The sequence below is a fragment of the Juglans regia genome, chromosome 11 (assembly GCF_001411555.2).
Source record: "Juglans regia cultivar Chandler chromosome 11, Walnut 2.0, whole genome shotgun sequence".
Taxonomy (NCBI): domain Eukaryota; kingdom Viridiplantae; phylum Streptophyta; class Magnoliopsida; order Fagales; family Juglandaceae; genus Juglans; species Juglans regia.
In genome coordinates, this window is record NC_049911.1 from 30,441,087 (window position 1) to 30,456,591 (window position 15,505).

At 29.9% G+C, this 15,505-nt stretch overlaps 1 protein-coding gene across 4 annotated transcripts; it reads right to left on the reverse strand.

Moving 5' to 3' along the window:
• Positions 1 to 1,343: 1,343 nt before the first annotated feature.
• Positions 1,344 to 8,914, reverse strand: LOC109013707 (MADS-box protein SVP-like). Of its 4 annotated transcripts, none has more exons than XM_018995894.2 (10): positions 8,711 to 8,866; positions 8,225 to 8,415; positions 3,956 to 4,034; positions 3,684 to 3,745; positions 3,513 to 3,612; positions 3,376 to 3,417; positions 2,574 to 2,652; positions 2,217 to 2,258; positions 1,975 to 2,135; positions 1,344 to 1,776 (listed from the first exon to the last, which is right to left on the reverse strand). In XM_018995894.2, the coding sequence occupies exons 2-10, from the start codon at positions 8,404 to 8,406 to the stop codon at positions 1,678 to 1,680; spliced, it is 846 nt and encodes a 281-aa protein (XP_018851439.1). In that variant the 5' UTR covers positions 8,407 to 8,415; positions 8,711 to 8,866; the 3' UTR covers positions 1,344 to 1,677. The 4 variants fall into 4 exon arrangements, with proteins under 4 accessions (XP_018851439.1, XP_018851438.1, XP_035538823.1 ...); XM_018995893.2 differs by having other exon boundaries at positions 8,225 to 8,407; positions 8,711 to 8,865; XM_035682930.1 differs by lacking the exon at positions 2,574 to 2,652 and having other exon boundaries at positions 8,225 to 8,407; positions 8,711 to 8,914.
• Between the last annotated feature and the right edge of the window lie 6,591 nt (positions 8,915 to 15,505).

The window sequence follows — 15,505 nt, forward strand, 5'->3', positions numbered from 1 at the left end:
TTCTTATAATTTTTTAATATAATTATTTTGTTTTGAAATTAGATCAAGTTGTATAATTCTATAAATAGTAAAATCATATCATTTTATATATTTATTTTTATATAATTCTTTTGTATTCGTCTTTTAAAGATAGCTTGGCCAGTCAGTCAGCACTTCGACGAACAAATTATAGAAGAGAGAGAGAGAGAGAGGAAGCGCCACTCCTATTGTCCCGCATCAGTCAAATTCTTCAATGATTTGATTAGAATTTGGGTGTGCCGAGTACTGAATTACATTCCCAACATTTTTTATTATAAATGTTGTCTATTTAAAAATAAATAATAATAATAATATGTGTATTATTTGTAACTTTATAAACAAATTTAAAAAACACACGTGCTAATGTTTCATATTTCATTATTTAAGATGGTTTGCCTAAACTTGATCTGTCAACCTTCTACTACTGCAATATCGGTTCTGTTAAAACTATATATATGTACATGTGTGACATTTACGTCCGGATGGTTTTTGTCTTCGATCTATGTATATTTCACTTTAGTAAAGAAGCAGCATTAGGCATGATCGACAAACTGATCAGTAGGGAAAGCATGCATGCATCATTTCCAATTTCCCTTCGCGGTTATAAAGACAAAGATATATAGATCATCGAGCTGCTGCTTTAATTTGAAACTCTAAAATGAGAAAAACACATAAATTTAATTTTTAACAATATTTATTTCTAAGTAATCAAGTAACATTAAATATTCAACAAATATTATTAAAACCATTTTATAATTTGTCTGTCCCTTTTACTCTAAATAATAGAACTCGTACATAAATTCTACGGAATCCGCGCGCAAACAACACCGAAACTTGTTTTCCAACATATATCTTAATTAAACACCATCTAAGTGCAGGAGAGATTGCATGGTGTTAGTTACAGGATCCACACAAATTATCTAACCTCTAAATCAGGAAGATAGTTTGCATGCAAACTAATTGATTGGACTACAGGTCTCCAGTACTGCTGTATGGTTGATTGCCTGGACCACATCTCCACTGTAATTAATGTGTTTGGATAGTTAATATAATACCCGTTGCGGCAAGGAATCGGAGGAAGTTATTGCATATGTCATAAGACAACAAACCTCATTAGATAGCCTTGTTTGTTTTCCAAAAACATCTCATCTCATCTCACCTTATCATTACAACTTTTTCAAATTTTCACACAAAATAAAATAAACAATTCAACTTTTTCAAATCCCAAAATAATAATATTAAAAAATATATTTTAACAATATTTTATTCAACTTTTTAACTTTAATCTCAACTCATCTTATCTCATCTCATCTCTAAAAACAAACGAACCCTTAGATGCTTTTCACGTATAGATAGGATCATCCACCAAGGCATTACAAGAAAGTCGTACGTAGTGTTATTAATTATACAAAGATCGGAATAATAGGCCGTTTGATACCGACTAAAGTTATTAGGAATAGCCTAGCATGCACACACGCACGCACCTAGCTTGGAGGTCAGGGTCTCAAATAGTAATTTAGAGATCGAATTCCCATGCTTACAGATACGAATTAAATAGGAGTAGCCACAACACATTAATTTACGTACAAACGGGAAAACATGAACATGACATACAGAAGGACCGGAACAAGTTCTGTTCTAGTTCCTCGTACAATTTGATTAAACTCGGGGACATCTTGAAATGACCAGACTCCAAGGGCTTATTTCTCGCATGAGTCTTCTCCATCTTACCTCAATTTCAGCTAGAGAAGAGAGAGCCTGCAGGAAATTCAAGGAAGACGTAAGCGACAATATAGTATATGTTATCGAAGACGCCAGCATGCAAGCTGGGAAATGCATTTGAAAATTATGTCTCGACGCCAGCTCGTCTTACACTAGTACTTACTGTTAAGAAATATGGGTGGAAAAAAGAATCAGAAGAAAACAATATTTTTCTGGGTGTCGTTACTGCTTTACCCTAATTTGAGAGATGTATCGGAACTGTCGTCTTCTAGAGAAGGGGGGCCACCGCTGCTGCTGCAAACATTGGTGACAGATTCCGACGACATGCCTTCTTCCTGGACGAGGATGTCCGACTCCACAAGAACAGGTCTTTTTCCCTTGGAAGACATCATCATCTGAAATCCAAAAATATCATCCACCATTTTGTGCAGAACGTAAAAACAAACAAAGCAAGCAAATCAAACAAATATTCTTACCTTCTGCTTCAATTGCCTGTTCTCCTCTAACAACTGAGCTCCCTGCATTTGGTAGCCGGTGCAAGAACACAAGTGAACAAAGGAAGCATTAAAACTTGAACTTCGTTGGTAAGGAGAATTACAACATCTCAGAAAAATAAAACCAAACTGAAAGCAAAACTAGCTACGTCTCCAAAGCATGTTAAGAACGAAATAATTCTCTTATCAATTCGTGATGTCTCATTCTAGCTAGACATCTCTCTCTAATGAAACACAACGTAGGTTTCCCCAGTTGCCAGTCTGACTAAAACCACTTTCACTTGAGGGACTGCGACACATATGGAATCAGAACACAACCAATAAGCATATAATTACTACCTGGTTTCATGAAAACCCCATACTTTCCCTTGTTTTTTCTTGATGAATGTCCGTATATAAAGGTACACGTACTACCATTCTGTTTCAACAACTGAACACGTCATTAATCACTCTAATATATTTTAGTAATAAATGTAGGTGAAAGTCATTTTGAAGAATGTCCACTAAATTTCTGCTACATTAAATTAACTATACACAATTCATTTGGAATATGAACTACAGTAACTTCATCCCTAAAGTCATATATATATATATATATATATATATATATGAAGAGAACTATAGCATCTTCATTCTAATATTTATTATTTCCTGTATTTTCCTTTTTCTTCCCTCAGGTGCAATTTCATCCCTTCAATAACTTCATCTCTAGAATTACGATACATTTTCTTATTATTAATTATATTTTTATCAAATAATATTAATCACCTTTCTTTTAATATTTTTTAAAATATAAGAAATTTTTTGCATCTATCTACAACCATGCAAAAATGATAATAATATGAGAAAATATGAATAAACTTTTTATTAATTATTATAAAGTAATAAATAATGCAATAATCTTACCTTATAACAAATTATAATATAAGTAATGTTCATCTATCTAATTTAATTAAAGAAATATTAAAAATAATAATAAAATATTTTATTATTATACAGAATGTGATGACTAATCTAATGTAGATTCAAGTTTTGAGTGATTGGTTGAAAGTACAAAAATTTCATATTAGTCAAATTTTGAAGATTAGGATTGCCAAATGACTAATCCAATGCCAATGCTCTAAGGTGTTTTTTTACTAACCTTTCTTTCAAGTGTAGTAATCTCAGTCAGCAACCGTTCTTCCTGAAAGAAATTAAGAGGAAGGCCCACACGATTCTTCATATAATATTCTTACGCAGTTTGATATGTATATACTACAGAAAGGAACCAGCAAAAACCTTAGTCTCAAGCACACGGCTAAGTCCAGCTTCAAGCATTTTCTCCAATTGCTGCAATTCCTCTAAATTTAATCCTTCAAGATCCTCTCCTCTTGTCTGCCTGCAGGCAAAAGTGTCTAAATTAGCATCAGCAAATACTGGGATAGATTATCCTTTAGCAACTATTAATACCTTAGCTGGTGGGTCTTATCTGCCACTTCCTTACTCAATCTGATGTGATTATTATTCTCTAGCTGAAAATAACGAATAAAGTGGTCAGATGACCTCCTTTAAGCATAAAGCCTACTACAAAAGGCAACATTCCCGTGTCTGACTTGGATCTACAATTTAGATGATCATGCCATTTCCTCCATGTCAATTAGCACGAAGCATTACAGGAGTCCTTGCAAACGTCTAATCAGAGCTTTTCGGTAATTCTTGAAATATGATTAGCAATATATTACCTGCAGTTCAAGGGATGGCTGATCCATTTGTTTAATGCCATTAGATTGCATATCATACCTTCCAAGTATATCCTTCATACTTCACAAGAAGAAGGAGAACACAGTTAGAAGATGATCGATCCATGCACTGAAAGAAGTAAACTTCTAAAACATAAGATAGAAAAATTAATGGTTGCCATGAAGCTGTACCCCAGGTTCTGTACCTTAAAAACTCGTCAATCCACCTGTTTTAGTATGCACGCATCTATATATTGGAGAAAGTTAATCTCCATTTAATAACTCCATGCTTTAAATTCTTGACAATTTGTGATCGGAATTAATGTAACCGACGAACAAAAAAATCATTTCAAAATTCCAATTCAAGCTTGAGCACTTTAGGTAGAACAGATATAAACACATTATATAGTGGACTTTACTACCGTTTATTACATTCCTTATGAATTCTTTTTAAAAAAAATTAAATATTGTAAAAGCTACTTCGCAAGTCTAGTTCAATATCTCATTTAAGGTCTTCAAATTTGAATAAAAACTTGGAAGAGATCTCGAACCAAAATTGCCATACCAATTTCAACATTACCACTTGACACCATATAAATTAAGATGTATTGGACAATCATGTCAACCAACTTTGTTAAGAAAAATTTTATTCATTGTTCAGCTTCCTTGAAATTAGCTGTGGAGCTGAACAATGAAAAATCAGATGGGTAGAAAAGTTTATTAAGACCTCGTTTGGTTATGCAGTTCAGATGAAATGAGATGTTTTGTTGAAAGTTGAATAAAATATTATTATAATATAATTTTGAATAAATAGAATTGTTTATTATATTTTGTGTGAAAGTTTGAAAAAATTATAATAATTATATAAAATGAGACAATTTTATTTTGTGTAACCAAATCAGCCTAAGTATTTTCATTGTTCCGCGTTTGTATGCTGAGAGAATATATCAAATATATTTAGCTTTTCAGAAAATTAGCTATGGTAGAAGAAAGGCATAGAGTCATGATATGAGAACTTAATATAATGCGAGAATTACAAAGGAAGACAAAAAATTGATAAGCGGGAATTAAATAGAACTAGAGTTAATAATTCTCTGGATATTTTAGCATATTGGAAGAAGTTAAATTCTTTAACATACCATACCATACGCTTAACAAATTATATTGATATGATAATGTCCATAAGCCATTAGATCGGCATATATCGCCTAATTTATAACAAAAAAATCTTAATAAAGTAAATCATTAATTAAAATTATCCTTATAAATTGCCAAAGGAAAAACAATAAAAGGTTCCCGATGACTATCATTTAAATTGTGGCTCACTTTCGTATCCTTGTGTCTTTCCTAGTTATTTATAAAGAGATGAAATCACCTTCAAGGCAGCTGATCATCAATTTTCAATAGCAAGAGTCGATCGGGAAATTCATTTGAGAGATGATCTATGCCGAGCCAGATGAAGGATTGGCCTCGGTACCTCTTACTAAAGTTGAGACCTTATCTATGTCTTTCTAATAAGATAATCCATGAGTTTATACATGTGATAACAGTACATGATCAAACATTATAAATAGTTTTTTTCTTATTTTAGTGTTGTATTTCTCTAGAAATTTTAGACAATTATCTAATTAGTTGACTAGCTATACTGTAACCAACCCGAGCACAAGCTCCTAAGTTTATCGTTCAACAATGTAAACATTGATCAATTTACCAATCATCTTTAATGCTTCCAAACTAAACCACCGGCCAAACTATACCAAATTAAATCATGATATAAGAATAATTTGGCATCAAACGGTCCATTATTTCCAAATGGAAAATAGGGAATCTTAATATAATACTACATACATACAGAAACTTTTGTTTTGCTGGATTTGGATTATTCCATGACTAAAATGGGATTTTGTAACTTTTGTTATCGATCTGTCGTGAGAATTGTGAAACATACTAATTAATTAACCAAATGATGCAGGACAATGGAGAATAAGTTCTAAGAAGGATATGAAGAAGCAGAGAAGCGACACCTGATCCATTGATATATTGTTGTTAGGAAATTTATTAATCCTATTTAGTGAACTTAACTATGGATCTGGCACAGTATATATAAATATTAGCTCATGTCTTGGTAACATTATTAATATAACTACCTCACATGATGCTCCCTGACAATCAAAGCCACAACATTTAATGTTCTTTTCAAATGTCGACGTTGTTATTTTTAGATATTGTTCTTAATTGCTGCCTCATCATTTATGTCGACCAATTAGAAAGAAGTGCTACACATAATCATGCCAAGAACATTTTTTTCCCAGCAAATACGAATGCCAATATCAACATCATGCATGTAAAAAATCATGTCTTTCCAAACCAGAATGTCACCAATGTGTAAAGATCGATGCAACTTGATTGAATTGTAGATAGCTCTAGATTAATGAAGGTAAATACCATAAGCTATACTATATAGAAGACTGGGAGCCCAGGACTTTTTAAGTATAAAGCATTAGCTGAATCACTTAGTCAGTATGACTGCTATGTACCTAATCACAGAGCTGAGACGTGATAACGACATAATTACATGATCATTTGTTTAAGAAATAATTTTCTGTAGCACTTGGTCTCATCTTCATCAACGATAAATTTATTGAGTCCTCCTTTCTCCTGCCAATAGCTCTAGATCTACCTAAAAGCATACATTAATGATTGGCAATTATACATGACTCCAGTACCCTCTTGAACAAGTGTCTTCCTTATCCTATCCAAAACCATCATTTTATTACATAAAACTGAACCATCTTATAGATCACTTTCTCTTCTCTACTAATTATCAATCGAGATGGTTTGGCTACTTTCTACTGATTGGACTCGATCCGAAACTATTCTTCCTCAATTTTCCTACTCATTCAGCAAATTCCCGTTTTGATCAAACTCATTCTGCTGAGAATATAGATTGCCTCTTCCAACACTAACCGTTTCCTCAATTGATTTTCTAACACAATTCAATTAACCCCTACCACTAGTAATTACTACATGCATGATTGCAAAAGAAGCTTCTTAATTAGTAGTTCACTTGAAAATTGGCACCACCATCAAACCAAAATAGATCAAAGCCACCGCTAGATCACGTTAATTCTGGCTAAACAATCTTACATCAGATTTAATAAAGCTTGAAATTTGGTGTCGCTTACACTATTTAATTTGCAATTCATAAGGCGAAACTATCATATATGTCTCTAGGCGTCTATATATAGTCCTCAAACACATGATGTCTTCCTTTCTAATCAATTGCTGTAAAAATACTTCAGAGATCAATATTCTATGGGCATAGCTCACGACGGTTACCTTACTCGAGGTATATTCCAACAGAAACAAATTCAGACTTCTGTTAAAACCAACAAGAAGAACTCAGGAGTGATCTAACCATGATCAAGTAACATTTACATAGTTCTTCCAAGCTATCTAAAATATAACTAAGACTATTACACCCACTACGCACAGTAAACTATGTATAGATGGGAAGATGATCATGAAAGGCAACGCGAAGCGCAAACTTTTCGGTACACCACGAAGATACACTTAGCTATCTAATGATTCTAATCGGTCGGAAGGACCACAAAGTCACCCGAAGATTAGATCATCGAGAAAGGAAATAACTTGAGGGAACGTGTCTCAAGACATTTTTATATGGGATGAGAGAATTTCATGTAAAAAAAATGAACATCAATAACTAAAGATCCTGAAATCGTATGGCATGATCATGAAGGGCATCTCGATCGGTAAAAGCCCAAAACGCATAAAACAGAAACACCCAGAAGTTTTTTTGATCGAGACTTTCGCCTTTTTCTTACGACGTGGCTGAACAACACCTTTGGCTGCAACTAACAAAAAAGTTAGAACTGTTATTGCATGAGGACGGAGGCTAAATCTAAAATATCAGGGAAGATCCTTGCTGGCTTCTGATTTCTCGATCGCTTAAACACCTATATAAAACCCTTAAAAGTTCATAACATTGAATATGTGTACGATACGAGGCTTTCTGTTCACAGAAAGCACGAGATTTCGGCAAAGATCTCGCTTTTCTTGTCATGAAGGTAGTGTTGAACCTCCTAACCTGACCTCGAAATACCCCCCCTTTTTCTCTCAATCACAAGCACACGCACACACAAAAACACGAACCAAAAGAGCTGGGAATGCTAGAAGATAAGTCAAATATTGATCAAAATGTAGGGTGATATCTTACAAACAAAAGTACAATAAGAAGTAAAAATGCAATACCTTGAGCTGCAAAACTCAAAGAGCTTTCCGGTAGCTGAGAAGATGATGAGCGCAACCTCAGCATCGCACAGAACAGAAAGCTCTTCAGCTTTCTTTAAAAGCCCTCGTCTTCTCTTGGAAAAGGTAACCTGCCTCGCCGTAACGTTGTCAATCTTCTTGATCTTGATCTTCTCTCTCGCCATCCTTTCTCCCTCAAAAAATCAAACCAAGCCATTCACGTTCTCATATATACTAATAAAAAAAAGGCACATAAAATCGCACAGCATGGCACGGAAAAAAAAAAACAGGTTTCTGCAAAATTCCTCGTTTCTACTAAATTTGGAGAAATTTATAAGCAGAAACCCTAGAACAGCACCTGTCACAGACTCACAGATCTAGGTTAAGGTGAGGAAAAAATAAAAAAACCCCCATAAAAGCCCACCAGCCTTAGCTCATGAACATGCAGACCTGCAGAAGACTGGAATTGGTGGGATTTTTGTTCTTTACCTTACTGTTTTCTGGTCAGGAAACACCGTTAGGTCTGAGAGCTTTAACCAAAAGTCACCAATTACAAGTCAAGAAGAGCTAAAAATAATTTGAGAGAGATAAAGAGAGACCAGTTTGTGTTCAAGAAAGGAAAGGGCGCTTTCCCATTTATAGCTAAACAGGACCTAAAAGAGTTCAGAAAAATACTCTAGTGTGTGCGCGACTGGGGGAGGGACTAGGATATTTTATTTTTTATTTTTTCTCATTAGTTTCTCGATAAATTAAATTATTTTTTATTTTTTCTATTTTTAATATGTGGACGATCTGCTTTCCGTACATCCATAGCCATGCCGTCATCGCATAATTACTCCCTACCTGAGCACTTTCCACTTCATAGTTTCATAGGGTTTTCTGTGTACTCACCGAAAGATAAATTTGGGTACTATTCGTAATACCATGATCTTTTCTTTTTTCTGATAAATAAATCCTATTATTTCTCCTTTTTCCTTGCATTTAAAGAGATGTCAGAATACAGATTCGAACTGTCCATGTAAAAATATACCAGTTATTTCAATCAACTCTTGCTAAAGACTGGTCATGGTTGTTAAAAGTGATTTGAACTCATTTTAAATTAATTATTTTTTAGATTTTCGTATAAAATTTAAATTAATTTTAATCTATTTTATATAGTTAAATAATTTATTTATATTAAATAAATTTTAATTAAATTTATAAAATATTAAAATTAAATATTAATAGGATACACTAATTTTCAATTTCTCGCAAAAAATTTAAACTCACATCAACCTATTTCTTATATTCAAACATTTATATTGATCTATTTATATTTAAACATATTTCAATTAGACTTATAAAATACTAATATTTATGTATATGTTTAGAATTGCAGTGAGAAATATAATTTATAAATTTAGGACTTATATCTTATAACTTGATAAGTAATAAGTTGTGCTGTTAAAAAATTATTTACTATTTTATAATCATTTGTTTAAAATATTTTCAATCGTGTTATATTTGTTTGTAAACAAATTAAAAAAGTAATTTATAGATAAAAACAAAGATTATTTAAAATTTTAAAGATTATGACTTTATTTTTAAAAATTTAAAAATTATAATTATCTAGAAATTGTATAGATGATTTTATATACTGATAATCTTTTTAAAATTTGAATTATATTTCATATTATCCAAAAAAATATTTTTTGCCTCAAACATATTTTTTAGTTTACTTGAGATTCGACGGCCTCGTTTGTTTTCATAAAACATATCATCTAATCATTACAACTTTCTCAACTTTCAATACAAAATAAAATAAAAAATTTAATTTTTTCAAATCTCAAAATAAAAATAATATTAAAAAATATATTTTAACAATACTTTATTCAACTTTTTTACTTTAATCTCATCTCATCTTATCTCATCTCTAAAAACAAACGAACTCTTATTCTCTTTTCTTTTCTCAAAAATTTAGGCCAAATTGTAGGTTCACTAGTTCTGGTTTTTAACATATAGGTAGATCCCAATTTTATTGTTAAAAGCTTTTTGGATTTTTTTTTTTACATAACAATGGTAGATATAATTTTAAGAAAAATTTTATTTACAATTTTAAATATGGAATTATATGTGTAATTTTTTTGATGAATGTGGATAAAAAAGAAAAAAATCATCATTTTAAAAATGATATTATTATAATTTTAATTTTTTTTTAAATATAATTATATAGACTTGCATGAATAGTCTCCAAAATACTATTTTTTTAAAACAATATGGGCAAAACATTGTTTTTTCAAACATAATTATTCATGTCTAGAGTCCATAAATATTCCCAACTATTGTTTTGCCCATGAATAATTAAGCACTTGATTTGCTCATAAGCAACGCAAATAATTTTACTGGCTTAATGGACTCAACGAGAGAGTGAGAAAGTAAGACGTATATTGTTTCATCCCAAAACATTTTCCAAAAAAATAAAATCTTCGTAGTTTTTAATGTTATTAATTTCTTCGATAAAGTACTAAGATTATGTTAGTTTAGAAAATTCAGAGATGTACAGTAAAATTAGCTAAATGGTAAATAGAAGCATTAATAATTCAAGATGCTAATGCATGAAACACTTCCATAATTGATAGGGGAGACGATACGTACAAAACCTAATCCTTCCAAATTTCAATCACCGCATATTTGCAAATGTTAATGCAATTACCCAATAAATGGGAAAAATACTTTTTTTTTTTTCTTGTTTCAATGCAACATAAATGTTTTACGCTTTTTAGGGGTAATTATTTAAAAAAAAAAGTTCTGAATAAAAAAAAAAATCAATGAAAACAAACATCAAAAGTTATGTATCGAGGAAACATTTATCGAAATCTAATTAAGGACCTGCCAAAGTTCCCAGATCGGTCCCCTGCTCAACTAGATCACAGTACGTAGTCTATTTAGGTTCCATTTAGATGTTAATAATAGTTCAATCCTATGTAAATAATAATAAAATAATAATAATAAATTATTTATGAATAATAACAGCAAAATAATTTAAAAGAGATATAAGTACAATTGTGTTTCCAGTGCATAAGGTCTACTTGTAATAAATGGCTTAGGTTCTCTTGAATGAGATGAGATAACAAATTTATAAATAATATTAAAATAATTTATAAATAATATTGAAATAATTTATAAATAGTAATAAAATTATTTGAGTTATGATATTTTATTGAATTTTGAAAAGAGAGAGATAGAAAATTAAATCAAAATATTATAACGTTAAAATATTGTTAAAATAATATTTTTTAATATTATACTTTTTTTAGAATTTAAAAAATAATAAATTTTTATTTAAAATTTTAAAAAAATGATAATGATTAGGTACTATAAATCAAAAATAATATTTAAAAGTAAAAAATATGTATATTTAAATACTATTTAAAAATAAGGCCAGCCAAAAATTATTCCAAACAATCATTCTAATTTTCTTAAATTTCATGCAAAATATAATAAAAGATTCAAAATTTTCAAATCATAAAATAATAATAATATTATAAAATAATATTTTATTCAATTTTTAATTTGTTTTTCAACTCGTCTCATTTTATCCCTTTATCCAAACCTCCCGTTAAATTCCGGCCAGGTTGCTAACGAGAAGATCAGGAGAGAATATGTCTTATGTTTGTATTATCCCTTTATGTTTGTATTATGAATACATCTTATGTATTTAATATATATATATATATAGTAATATTATACACTATATTCTCATTTTATTTTTATCAATCTCATTTGTAAAATATGACACATTTATCATTATTGAATGATAGAGAATAATCTAATAGATAATCATTTAATGATGATAAATATATAACATTTTATATATAATGGAATGAAAATAAAATAATAGTGTATAAAATTTTCATATATATATATATATATATATATATAACTTTTGTTCACATATCAATTAGAGCGACAGAATTTATGTTTTAGACAGCAAGAGATACGTTTTTTAAATTAATATAAGTTTAGGTTGATTAATTGACCTTGAAATATAGTAAGGGTGAGATAGTTTCGAGATATAGACATGTAGTTCTCTAATTTTATTATTGAATGTCATGTCAATTAAAATCAATAATTCTATAAGAATTTTAATTATAGTATTGTAATAGGCTATCAATGTATGTACCGATATATAATTATCTATACTTAATTAGATAGTATCTATTGATGGTGTTTTGAATTTTCTTGAATGGTGAGATGTTGTACATTCTTTCTTAAATATATATATTTTTAGGAACTTCACAGAATAATAAAATTATTTAATGTCATGTAAATTAAAACTGATAATCCTATAAAATTTTTAATTATGGTAGTGTAATAGGCGATGTACGTACCAATATATCATTATCTACACTTAGACAGTATCTAATAATGATTTGAATTTTCTTGAATATAGTGAGATATTGTACATTTTGTTTAAGAAATAATATTGGGAGCAGCCTTTGTTTTGAGTCATCCGGATCACACCCTACGTGTCACTAAGTAAAATTACCAAAAACACCCCACAACAAAACCCACTTTTCTCTCATTTCACACATTTCATTTCTCTCTTTATACCCCATCTCACTAGAGCCCCCCATCCCCGTCCCTCGCCCATCCTCTCCCCCCACCCCCACCGCCCGCCTGTGGCATCCTCACCCCCACTCGACGTCTCGAACCGTGGGTGGCGGCGTACGGCTCGGTAAGGGGCATAACCCATATGGGTGAAACTCATTTCGGGAAAGAGAGGGAGAGGGTTGCCGTGCTCGACGGGGCTAGGAGGAGGTCAAGGGGCTCGGTGGTGCTCGACAATGGGGCTGGAGGCTGATGACAGCGGCGGTAGCAGCGACAAATCATGTAGGATAACCCATTTCGAATTCCGCGTGGGGCTTTCGTGAAGGTTTGAAGGTGGTTGCCGGCATGAGGGGGAGTCGATGGTGGCACTATAGGTGGCGCACGGCGGGACTAAGTGAGGCAATGAGCCTAGAGAGGGAATCGAGTGGGGAGAAGAAATCGAATGGGGGAGATGAAAACGAGATTTTGTGTTAAAATAATAATAATAATAATGTACACGTAAGCTAGGTGTGCTACGGATTAGTCGTGAACACGAATTGATCCATAACATTACTCTTTTTCTAAAATATATATATTTTTAAGAACTTCACATAATAATAAAATATGATATTTTTTTTTCTAAAACATGTTCTCTAATTTTTCTCATTTTGCAATTTACACCAATCAAGGTGTCATTTTCAAAAGAATCATGTTACTATGCCATGATCGCTAAGTATATCCCTAGTGTAAATTATTTATATTTTTTAAATATTTATAAAAAAATAAAAAAGTATATCAATATACTAATAGTCATTTTTTTAACTATTAAATAAAATCAAATACATAACAATAAAAAAAAAATACAAAACCATAACACATACTATTATTCTCCATTTCGAAATTGTATACATATCTCGACTTTCAAGTAGCGACAAAATGATGCAAGATTGGAGATTCAAGCTGCTTTGGGGCTTTTTTGGGTGAGTAATAATATACACGCAATATATTGTGTTATATATTACATAATAATATTATAAAATTAGAGTATTTTTATAAAATGATGTTATTTTTATAAGATGTTTTATAAAAATATCTCTCATTTAAAATATAATTGTGTAAGGTTACGTTTAGATGTTGAAATAAAAATTAAATAAAATATTATTAAAATATTATTTATTAATATTATTATTATTATAAAATTTGAAAAAATTAAATTATTTATTATATTTTATATTAAAATTTAAAAAAATTATAATAATTAAATAAAATAAATTAAAACGAGTTTGAGATCCAATTGTGAAAAATATTAAGCATAAATCGTTTTTCTTTTTGATTGGGTGGTGAGTTTGGGGAGCATTTTTCCACGAGAAAAGGCCTCGGTACACGTGAAAATTCTGAACACAGAGGCAGCATAAACACCTTTTAACAGATCTCTTGCTTGCTGAAGTGGTCTGCCCCATTACTCGACACTTGTACGACACGAGAGCCAGCTGTGTTTCTTTTCCCTTCTCTACTTTTCTTTTCTTTTCTTACCACTTCTTTTATTTTTTTTGTTAAAAAATAAATATTTTAACCACATAATTAAACTCACAAATACACACATTAATTTAATATGTTAAATTATAAAATTAATTTTGTTATAAAATTAACCTAGCTCATTATAAAATTATATTTTAAAATAAATATTTTAACTATAAAAAAGTCTCATAAAAATAAATTCACAAATTATTTACTGACGTGTCTTAATTTAATAAATTAAATTGTAAATTTATTCTTATCTAATATTATTTTTATTATAAAATAGATATAATACATTATATGAAATCATGAAAATTAATAAATTTATTTTTTGTGAAATATCTTTATAATTGTATTAACATTTCTCTTTTTTGAAACATCTTATTTTCTATTTATGTCTGTAATTAAACAATACAAATAAAGTAATTTAAAATTTTATGGTTATATATTTTTTTGGCCTGCTTTTTTATTGTTTTAAATTTTTTTATAACTCTTTCATTTTTATTTATTGGATTTAATATTTTTTTTTAACTTTCTATATTGTTTTCTTGTCAAACGAATTTCTGAAATTTTAAATACTTTGTAACTGTGGTGTACACTTGTCGTATTAAATGACCCATTTTGAGTAGTCATCAGTACCGGTGTAACATTTTACCTATTTGTTAATAGAAATTTGACAGAAAACTAATTTGATCGTTTTTAAAATTACAAAGAGTAAAAAAATTCAAATAAAAAGCACATTGACTAGTTCGAATTTAAAACAAACAGTAGGAATTAATTTTATATTTAATCATTTTATTCATGATAGGGTTATTATCCATTTATTACTTATAGTATATTTGAAGTTTTTTATTATTTTATTATTTTATTTTAAGTATGTTTTTAACATCCTTAATTATTAAGAAAAAATTAAAAAAAATATATAATATTACTAACAGTCACTTTCTTAACCATTAAGTAAAATAAAAATTTTTTTAAAAAAATAAATATAAAAAGAGTAATAAATGAATAATAAGAGAATAATAACTCTATAATTTTCTTAAAAGAAATCATAATTCAAAGACGGAAAATATAATTTGTACCCATCTCATAACAAAATTAGATTAGGCAAAAAACCAAAACGATTGCATATATATCAACGAGAGACTTGATACAAGCTTAAGTTTCAACTTTTTAGTAATTCTCATACAAAATAAT

Bases quoted from the DNA above. Each gene is read 5' to 3' on its own strand.
- LOC109013707 (XM_018995894.2), bottom strand. From the start codon at position 8,406: ATGGCGAGAGAGAAGATCAAGATCAAGAAGATTGACAACGTTACGGCG. The intron at 2,259-2,573 runs GTAGTAATTATA...TACCAAATGCAG, and splicing joins TGGGGTTTTCATGAAACCAG to GGAGCTCAGTTGTTAGAGGA. The intron at 2,136-2,216 runs GTAAGAATATTT...TTTGGATTTCAG, and splicing joins ACAGGCAATTGAAGCAGAAG to ATGATGATGTCTTCCAAGGG.